An 11300-nucleotide genomic window follows, 5' to 3' on the forward strand; every position below is an offset into this window, starting at 1 on the left:
ATCATCTGCAAAATGTAAATGGGATACCTCTGGGGCATGCCGAGCAATCTTAATACCTCTAAATTGGCCCATCTCCCTATAGGTGGATAAAAGCCGTGAGAGCACTCCCATCACTATAATAAAAAGGAAAGGGATCAACCTTGTCGAATGCTCCGCAATGGTTCAAAAAAATCAAAAGAAGAACCCTCCAATTTGATGCAAAATGTAGCTGATGAGACCAGGTAACTAATGAAGTCACACCAACGTTCCCCAAATCCCAAGAATTCAAAAACATAGCGTAAAATGCTCCATTCGACCCTGTCGTAAGCTTTGGACATATCAAGTTTGATAGCTACAAATTCAGTTTTACCTTTTTTCTTCTTCATGTAGTGGAAAATCTCATGAGCAATTATGACATTATCAGAAATTTGGCGACCTAGAATGAAGGCAGCCTGAATAGGTGAAATGAAGATTGGGAGATCAAACCTTAGTCGGGAAGGAAAAATTTTTGGAATGATTTTATAGGACATGTTACACAGACTAATTGGTCGAAATTCTTCCACCTTAGAAGCATCATCCCATTTGGGAATCAAACAAATCAACGTATGATTGATACCGGAGGGTAATGAGCATCTATTAAAAAAATCCTTGACAAAGGTAGTAATGTTAGGGCTAACCAAATTCTAGTAATTCTGACAAAAGCAGGCTTGAAAACCATCAACCCCGGGGGCCTTGAATGGACCTATTGTAAAAACAACCTTTTTGATCTCCAATTCTGCGGGGTGAGATATAAGGTACTCAACATCCGCATCCAGAAGAATCTTCGGGAATAAACATTCCATAAAAGAATGGTCGAGTGGATTGGAGGTCTTGTAAAGGTCCTGAAGGAATAATGAAAAATCCTTTGCAATGCTTTGAGGGTCATCAAGCAAATCATTATTTGCATTCCAAATAAACTCAATTCTCCTCTTCTTGATATGATGTTTTGCTGTGGCATGGTAGAATCGAGTATTTCTGTCTCCCTTAGTGATGTGAAGATGTCTAGATTTCTGGAACCAGAATACCTCTTCTGCATCAAAGATCCATTGTAAATGTTGAATATGCTCATGCAATTGTGAGTAACAGTGATCATCCATATAATGGCATTCCAATGCCAACAATTTTTCGAAATACCCTCGCTTAAGAATATCAGAGTGTTCGAATGTCGAATAATTCCATTTGGATAGCATGCGACCAAAGTTGGTTAGTTTGGTCATCAGATTTTCTCCATAATACATTTGCCTGTTGAAATGCATCTTGGTAATGAAACAGTTTCTTGAAATAAGGTCTTAACCCTTTGAGATTAAAGGTAATAGGGTTATGATCGGATCCAGTGGAAGCATATTTGGACACGTAGGCATTGGGGAATAAATGAATCCACCCCGAGGAAACAAAACATTTATCTAAGCATTATTTGATGAGTTTGGGGGGTTTTTTGTTTATTAGACCATGTATTCTTTGATGAGTCTGAAAACCAGGTATTGATTTTGGTTTGGCCATATTAATAATATTATATTAGTATTAACTGAGACTAATCTCGATAACGGGGTAAAACCATGGAAAAACATTTTTTTTTTAAATTTTTATGAAAAGCAAAAGTAAAATTGACTAAATCAATTGTTATTGCCATATCCAAGCCGGTTTTGATAAGACACTGACATGGATCGTTCCGAGACTCTCACCTGATAATATATTTTTTTTTACCAAAAATAAGAAAATTTATTTTTGAAGAAAGATTTTGTGTATCACGGCACACATACACAACCATGATGAGAATGAGACGGAGAGGGAAAATGTGTAATCCCAAAACTACCCCTATTACACAAAGGGTATGTGCTACCGTGCATGTGCATGGTCATTCATGTAAGAAAGCTACACATTTTACTTATTTATTTATAGATAAAAGAATACTACCCTCTAGCATGTACCTACTCTAAGACACAATGGGTGCAAAAAGACCTACTTTGTACTGAAGATGTTCCCACGTGGCCTCCCATTGGCTGTGTTAAGGGTGTTAATCGGTTCGATTTCGATGTATACGGTGTAATTCCATTCGGTTCATATTTATTTGGATAAACCAAAATCGCACTATTTACTAAACGGTTGCACTTTCTGAAACTACAACCGTTTAGTAAACTGTTTCGATTCCATGGTTTTTAAACGTTGTCAGTTTTAAGGGTTTAAATGATTTTGATCGCGGTTTATTCCATACGGCTTCTAAACGGTTAGCAACACGTTTGCTAGTTTATTCGCATATTTACTAAAATTTACTTTTATTGATAAATGCTTCAATCTTGTATCAAATTAAATGGAGCATTAAACAAACAAGGATTTAACTACATGATAGGGGTAAATTATTGAATAGAACCATTATGTTTTGTTAAAACAATCAAATATTTAATCGTTATACATATTAATTTTATCGATTTTAATAATTTGAATAATTCGAGTTTTACGGTGTTAATTCAATTTAAAACCAATGAGTTAAATAATTAAAACCAATCCAACCCATTTAACTAATCGATCTCAAACCTGAAACTAAAACAGAATCATTTATACTATACCTAAGTTAGGAGTAGCATTCTCTTACCTTTTATTTATTTATTGAAAGTGTTTGATAATTTGTCTTGAGGTGCATTACATACTCCCGAGTCCCGATGAGGGATCCACAGAGGGCCACACACTTACTGCTCAACAACCCTTGACTTATAAGAAATCCACCAATTGGCTATTGCCACTGCCCCCGCAAGGTTCTTCCCCTTCTTTCAGTAGTTGTCACAAGAGACTTCATACGTGTTGACATCGATCAACTCCTTTGTCATTGTTGAAGCAATTGAAGAACGTCAATGGAAGAAGATGAGAAGCAGAGGCAACGTTAGCTGACCCACCTTTAGCTTGTTTTGAAGATAAAGAGATAATTGAGCGCTTGAATAGTAGTGAAAAGTGTTTTTTTTCTTTTTTAATTCTATTTTTTAGAAACACTTACATTTGTGGATCAAAATTACTTGTCATTTTCTAAAATTTTCTGTCAAATTTTTGTCATTTTGTCCTTTTGTCCTTTTGTCATTTTGTCATTTTGTCATTTCTTTTTAAACATTCAATCGTCCAAAAGGAAAAGAGCCAAAAGAAAAAAATACTTTCCCAAAGGGTCTGCCAAATGTTGTTTTTTTTTTTTTTTTCTTATTTTAAGAACATTTCTGAAATAATTTTACCAAACGTTATTTCTATTCTGCTAAAGTATTCTCATAGCATGAGATCGAAAAAGAATATTTCTATAAAAAAAACTCTCTAGGAATAGAAGTATTGTCAAACGGCTCCTTACTATCTCTTTTTCCCTCTTAAATAGAAGTCCAATTCAACATAAAAAAAAAATATATTATAAAATATATAATAAGATAAAAATTATAATTACACAATTATTTTTACTTTATTATATCTTTGTTATTGTTTTACTTGGCTTCCAAACATAGCCAAAGTGTCTAGTGATTCACTGTCATGGAAGAAAAACAATAATTACAATTAGGTGGGATTTATGAGACATTAATGAAAAAGACCCAGTTCTATCTTGGCAAGATTAGTGCCTTCCTATTGAATGGAATAGAGGCCTTCTTGAAATTTTGAGAAGGAAAAAGGGTGAGAGTTCCAGAATGAAGTGCTATTGTGATGCACAGAACAAGCTATTGACTTAAGTTTTTTTTTTTTTTTTGGTAAAAATCATTGGCTATATTTGGTTGCAAGAGAAATTAAAGGGAAGGGAAGTGAAACTTTCATTTTTATACTTAAGAAAAAAATGTATGTAATCATTACTCATTGTGATTATATCATTAACTTCAAATCATTTCATATTTGATTACAAAATTTCACTTTACTTTTCATCAAAAACCCTTTGTTATGATATGTAAAAAAAATAAAAAATAAATAAAATTACATATAAAATATATCATTACTAAATATGGTTAAAAAATTAAGTAATTTATACAATCACATTGCATCACATGGGGTAATGATTACAAACATTTCTCTTTTAAGTATGAAAATTTCACTTCCCTTCTTTTTTAAATTCCCCTCACAACCAAATGGAGCCATTAGGAAAAGCCTTAATAAAGGGCTAGAACAAATGAGGATGGGTTTATTGGTTATAAAGGACAATTACAATCACTCCCCTACACTTAGCCAATATTTACTAAAACTCTCTTACTTTTAACATTTTTTACTGAAACTCTCATACAAATCTTTAGAACTCACAAGGTGAAGTTCATTGGGTTTGTTTAGGTAGATGGCAAATTACTCCGTTCCAATACGAAACATTGGCTTGGAACATTGAGGATATGCCTTCCATTTGTGTTTCTCCGGGTCCCAACCTTCTCCTTTGCATGGATTAGTGACTTGAAAACAAACCCTTTTGTTTCTTTCATAGAATCAAACCCCCAATAAAACCCAGGTCTTAGCTAGAATGGATTTATGGGCATAGTATACCTTCTTGAGGTTCCAAATCTTAATTGGAACTTGGCACAGAGCTGATCAGATTGGAACGTATCCCAGTTTGGTTGAATGAGTTGGCCCTGCCATAGATTGTTGTAACTACAATGAATCTTGTGGACGCCTTGTAACTAGCAAACCCCCATTGGATCCCCATTGGGATCTTAAAACCATAATTCTTTCCCTACTCACAAGAACAACAATAGTTGATTAAAAATAGGGAACTAGGAAGGCAAGTATCTATGAAGATGAGTGGAAGTACTTACCTATTTGTCCCATGGAAATTTGATCAGTGGCCAAGAAGAAGAAATCGTTGCACTGCTCCATGCTCACACTCAATCCACTACCTCCAAAGTTATTCTTCCAAGTGCAGCGTGTGTTGGAGACTTGGGGCTTGGTGTCACACCCCATCTTCACTTACCTGAAAGCTAGTGACTTGGATAGATAACTATATCTACAATCTATTCAGGATCTCCGATGCAGTACTTTAAGATCACAAAGTTATGAAATAAACTAAAATCCATAAATATTTAATAGACAATATCACTGGTGAACTTCTAATGATAATACCATATTTACACAAAAGAAAGTTTAACTTGCCTAAACATAGTTACAAGTAATCACCCTTAAGATTACATCCAAATATATACTAAAAAAAACATAAAAAGAAAATGATAATCATCTTCAGGGTGCCCCGAAGGCATAGTTATCACACACGCAACCATCCTCGTAAGTCACAAGCTCCTCTACCCATAGATCGTCTCCATAAAGAGCCGACTCCTCGACAACTGTCTCTGAATGGTTCCCCGAGTCATCATCTAAAAACATTGCATAAAAAGGGTTGAGCTTCCATGAAGCTCAATGAGGGGAGGACACACAAGCAAACACAACTATATACGTAATGCAACAATAAGGAAGATGCTCAATAACACCAAAAGAATATGTGTTAAATGAATGCAATGTCATGATTCGGTTTATTATCGCACAAGCCTAGTTAATAAATTCTAAGTTTATATTGGGTTTTAGTGCCACTGCAACATATGTGGTATCCCCAATCATGAATATAAGTTATCAGTCCCTAAGGATACAAGCTAGTTGCGAGTCAGAAGTATACGATCCCTACATAGCTACTTCGGTACCTTGCAAGCCCCTATTAATAATCCCCCATATATACAACACTGGAGTCCAACCTTCAGGGACGGATATATATTACTACAATAGTCTATCAACTGCAATGGTTTAGATCAGGTCTACTTTGGTGATGGTAAGAGCATTCTCATATCTCAAACTGATCCATCAACTTTACACACCCCATCATCAACTTTACATCTTCAGAATGTGTTAGTGGTTCCACAATTTGCTAAGAATTTATTATCTATTTCAAAGTTGACTCGGGATAATAACTACTCAGTTGAATTTTTTCCATGAGGTTTCTCTGTAAAGGACTTGCAAATAGGGGTGACACTTCTCAAGGGCCCAGTCAAGGATGATCTATATGATGTACCTACAAATAGAGATGTCATCAACAAAAAAGTTGCTGCATTTTTGGGGGAACAAATGTCGCAAACAATATGGCATAATCGTTTGGGACACCCATCCCTAAAGGTTCTTAAAAAACTTAGAAGTACCATTTTGTTTGATAAATCCCAGTTCTAGAAATTAAATAAGATTTGTGAATCATGTCAGTTGGGAAAACATCATAAAATGCCTTTTCCTATCTCTGAACGACCGTCAATTTCACCTTTGGAAATAATACATTGTGACTTATGGAGCCCTATTTCAACATTGTCATTTAGTGGATTTCATTCTTATATTATCTTCATTGATGATTTCAGTAGATATCCATGGCTTTATCCCTTAAAAGTGAAATCGGATGCTTTGTCTTGTTTTCGTTATTTCAGGACCATGGCAGAGAACATCTTCTCTACCAAAGTGAAATATTTTCAGAGTGATGGAGCTTTAGAACTCATCTGGTGGAGGCGATGGTGGGGGCAATGCTAAGGTTGAGGGTGAAAAGGTGCTTGGAGTGGGAGTGTTATTGGTGTGAGGTGGATATGGTGATGGAGTAGATTCAGTTGAGGGGGGGTGAGGAAGGAGGAGGAGGGATGGAAGGCATAAATGGTAGTTGAACATGAGATGGGGCAGGAAAAATGGGTATAGGAAGTGTTACTGATGATGCCTTAGTGGACACATGATTTGATTTGTCTGCAAAAGGAAAGAAGCGTTCATTAAACACCACATGTCTAGAAATATAAACTTTGCCACTGATGGGTCGACATTGGTTGATCCCCATGAGTATTGTCAAGTTGTGATGCTTTGCAATACCTAACATTTACTCGCCCTGACCTTTCATATTCAGTCAATCAAGCATGTCAGTTCATGCATGCACCCATGACTACCCACTATGATGCAATCAAGCATATCCTTCGATACCTCAAACACACTCTCGATGCAGGCATTAACATCAAGCTAGGTCCAATCTCTATCGTCACTGCCTTCATCGATGCCGATTGGGCTGGTTGTTTGGATACAAGACGATTTACAATTAGTTTTTGTACTTTTCTTGGATAAAATTTATTGTCTTTGGGATCCAAGAAGCAACTTACTGTTTCTCGCTCTAGCTTGGAATCTGAGTATAAGGCTCTAGCAGTTACTATTTTGGAAGTGCTATGGCTCTCATATTTGCTGCATGACCTTCATGTTCCCATTTCCCTTCACTCATCATCAATTGTGACAATATATCTGCAACATACATGGTTGCTAATTCTGTTCTTCATGCTCAAACCAAACACATCGAAGTAGACTATCACTTCGTACGTGAATTGGTTCTTACCAAAAAGATCAAGGTGCAGTTTGTATGTTCTCCGGATCAGGTTGTTGACATCTTTACCAAGGGCCTATCCTCACCATTTTTCAACTCGCATAGATTCAAACTAATGTGGTTACCACCCATTAGTTTGTAGGAGGATGATAACACACAAGGGACATGTTAATACAACTCATGCCCTCCATGCAATCAGTGGCGTGATTGTCAACTCTTGCCAAGATGAGCTAATTTACCATATATTTTCCTTGTAATCTCTCTTTAAGATATGTACAACAGTGTATCTTACTCTTTAAATACAAAGACAGAGGTGTGTGCCAAATACACATAATTTTTCAGCAATTATTATCTCTTTATACACTCCATGGTATAAAAAGAAGAAAGGCAAGAAGAAAGATATAATACACATTTAGAGTTAGAAAAAGAAGGAAGACAACACAGCATCTCAAATCTCAATTCTCAAGGAACCCACGTGTGGTGCATAGCGGGGAAAAAGTCCTCCGGAGTGTCAACATTGGACCCCAACTAGGAACGGGAATGGACTCGGCTGCCGATTAAAAATTGAAAGCGATTAGAAACAGTAATTAAATTAGTTTAGTCCTGTTGGAGTGATTCATATTTAGAACCAAATCCAACTGATTAACTAGTTACAACCAATAATGCGATGCTTGTATATTTTATAGGAAGTAAGAACACTACCCGCTGGTGTGTATCTGCTTCAAGACGCATGGGTGTGAAAAGATCATGCTGCCTTTGCACTAAAGACACTTTTGCCAGTTCTCCTATTGGCCGTGTGCTGATGTGTATCTATGTCAATGGGTAACATTCTTTTGCCCATTTTATATATGGAAAAAGGTTCAGACAATGACGATTTGGTGAGGGACAGAGATGGCTTGAAACTGAGATCTCCAAAGACTTGAGTGCGTTAACGTACGAGGCCTATTCCAGCTGTTGTCTTTGTTAGGGGTGTCAATGGCTGAGTCGAGCTGGGTTTTTTAAAACCCTAACCCAACCCTAAGGTTGCTTAACTCAACCCAAACCCTGCCCAGCCCTAGGTCGGGCTAGGATATCTTAACCAAGGCCTAACTCTGTCGACTTTAGTCCAACCCAGCCCAACCCAGCCAAGCCCAGCCTAGTGCTATTGATTACTTGGTTGCTTGATCTCGATGCATTGCAAAGGCCAGATACCAAAGTTTTTGTATATATATAGATTGTGGCAAATGAAAGACTTTTTACAAACCTCTTTCTATAAGTATCCATTTATAATTATTAACATATTTATATTATTATATCTTTAATATACAAAGTTGTGTTGAACTAGATTGGATTGGATTGGGTCGGGTTGGGTTGGGTTGAAATCTCAACCAGCCCCAACCCAACCCGGCCTCAGGCCTGAAATTCTCAGCCTTGACCGGGCTTTTTTGACACCCCTAGTCCTCATTATCTCTTATGTCTCATTTTATTTTATTTTTATTTTATTTTATTTTTTATTTTTATTTTTAATAACGCTTATGTATAATTTTATCATAGATTGCATATGGGCTCTGTATATGAACTTAAAAATATTTTCTTTGCACTTAACTGATTGACGTTTTGATTTTCGGATCAGTTAAGAATTGCGACCATTTATGAATCAAAACCAGACCATCATGTTAATTATTGGTACTGAGGTTCAGCCCAAAAATTGGAACTTAATTCGGCCATAAAGTTCAAGTTTGGCACATGGAAGAAAAAAATATTAACTTGTGTAGTTTGAAACAATTAATAGGCAAAAATTATTGAGATAAAGAGAGAGAAGGGTGGCAATTTCTAAGTCCACACTGCCTAGCATGCTTGAACCTATTCAAACCTGGTTGTTAGAGTAACCTCGTAGTTTGAGGGTAGACCAAGGTTTTAAAACTCGGGATCGATCAGAGTTGGTATGAAGATTAAATTGATCGGACAGATTTACCATTTTTTTCTCTTTTCTTTTTTAAAATTGGTATTTTAGACTACTTTATTGTTGTACCTTATGAGTGGAACGGTCTTAACTGATATCAATCTGATCCAAATTGATATCAAGATCGGATAAATTTACCCCCTTTTTTCTTTTTCTTTTTTTTTGTTTAATTTGATCCAAATTGATATCCTTTAGGGTTTTAACTAGGGATGAAAAATGGCCGAGTTTCTTAAAATCCCAACCCAACCCTAGGTCTCCAAAACTCAACCTTATTGTGTTCATATTCAGGCCCAACCCCATAGGGCTTAGGGTGAGCCAAGTTGACCCTGGCTGGTTCTGTATTTTTTTTTTCCTATAAATGTTACAAATATTGAAGTCATACAGACAGTTTGTGTAATGCTTGTGTAACACATGATGTGGGCCTAAGGGAAGGAAAACACTATTACTAAACACAATAATAGATCTGGATTAAAATCGGGCTAGATTGGGCTGGGTTAGGCTAGGTTAATCCTCATAACTAGGTTAGACAGGATTCAAGCTTAGGATGACCCAGGGTGAGTTCGGGCTGTCTAATTTTTGAAATAGGGGTGCAGCAATAGCAGATCCTTTTTTTTTTTTTTGTCATTCAATCATGAACTAGAAACAATTGTCCATAACTTCCAAGACAAGAGATACGCAGAACAAAATTCCGTAAGAACTGATCAAAACTGGTTCTACCGGGTGTAGCATTTGGTATGCATGCACAAGCATAAGACAAAAGAAAATTTTCCAACACTGCTCACTCATCCTCTTGGCTCCGCAACCTGGCCAGTTTGTTGGTAACAACAACATCCAGCTGGGCAGCACGCTCAACAATCTCTTTCCTTTTACTCGTGAAGACATTGTGTGCGATTTCTGCACAGTTTGTCCTGTTTTGCATCATCAACACTTCCAATTCCTTGACCTTGTGCACCAGAAATTTCTTGAAGCCATTGGGAAGGTAATGACGGGTCTTCTTGTCCGAGCCATACCCTATGTTGGGCATCAAAGTGAAGCCCTTAAACTTCCTCATCACCCGAGAATCAATACCTTTGGGTCTACTCCAGCTTGGCTTCACAGAGACCTTCCGGTCACTCTGGGACCTCTTGAACTGCTTGACACGCTTCTTTACAATCTTCTTGGTGAGCAGAGGAACAGCCATGGCTTCTGTGTTAGGGTTTCCGCCAAGGTTCCAATGCTATAGCAGATCCATTTTAATATAACAAGAACTAAGAAAATGAAAATCCAGATTTCTCAAGAACCCTACATAAGAAACTGATTTCCATGCTTTTTTTTTTGGATTATACTGTAGAGTGTTCTCATACTATTCTTCATTACTAGTTAAGGCTCTGTTTCTTCTCTGAAAATGCCCCCCTTGATTGTTTTTGTTTTGGATTATACTGTAGACTGTTCTCATACTATTCTTCATTATTGGTTAAGGCTCTGTTTCTTCTCTGAAAATGACCCCTTCTATGTGGGATTATCTTGATCAAGTCCTGTGTAAAACTATAAAAATGAAGGTTGCTCTGTTTCACACCGCTGAAATCTTTTCCATTTGATTTCCTGATTTCTCTCTTTTCAAAGTGCCAGAACTTTGAAGATTGATTTTCTGAAACAATCAATCCCTCAAAATCCTTATGGCCCCCAGTTATCTATTGTGGAGTGTCTTAATTAAAATCGAAAGAATGCCTTAAGGAACAAAAGAATCTACTATCATGCCTGCAATAGACTGCTAGCAAAAGCTATCCCGTTAGTACAAGGTGTATCATAGGCACCTTCCCTGTGAGTTTTCTTAATCAAAATCAAAATACGTCAATTGTTAGAAGGCATTTGATCTAAGGAACCCTACCATATGCTTTTGTCAAGTTAAAGTGCATTGACAAGAATCTATGATCATTTCTTCCTTTATAATGGCTTATGGTAGTTGAACCTTTTTATAAGCTCTCTTTATCTCTCTATTTGTTCATCCTAAACTTCTATTATCATTTGTTCCATGGAAGTAGTAGGTTGAAGTTAATATTA

At 36.6% G+C, this 11300-nt stretch overlaps 1 protein-coding gene across 1 annotated transcript; it reads right to left on the minus strand.

Annotated features, from left to right (window-relative positions):
• Positions 1-9998: 9998 nt before the first annotated feature.
• On the minus strand, positions 9999-10553 carry LOC122065528 (60S ribosomal protein L32-1-like). Its single transcript, XM_042629327.1, has one exon. The coding sequence runs from the start codon at positions 10438-10440 to the stop codon at positions 10039-10041; it is 402 nt and encodes a 133-aa protein (XP_042485261.1). The 5' UTR covers positions 10441-10553; the 3' UTR covers positions 9999-10038.
• Between the last annotated feature and the right edge of the window lie 747 nt (positions 10554-11300).

The sequence above is a fragment of the Macadamia integrifolia genome, unplaced genomic scaffold, assembly GCF_013358625.1.
Source record: "Macadamia integrifolia cultivar HAES 741 unplaced genomic scaffold, SCU_Mint_v3 scaffold205, whole genome shotgun sequence".
Taxonomy (NCBI): domain Eukaryota; kingdom Viridiplantae; phylum Streptophyta; class Magnoliopsida; order Proteales; family Proteaceae; genus Macadamia; species Macadamia integrifolia.

Excerpts from the sequence above, each read along its gene's own strand:
- LOC122065528 (XM_042629327.1), bottom strand. The coding sequence starts at position 10,440 with ATGGCTGTTCCTCTGCTCACCAAGAAGATTGTAAAGAAGCGTGTCAAG.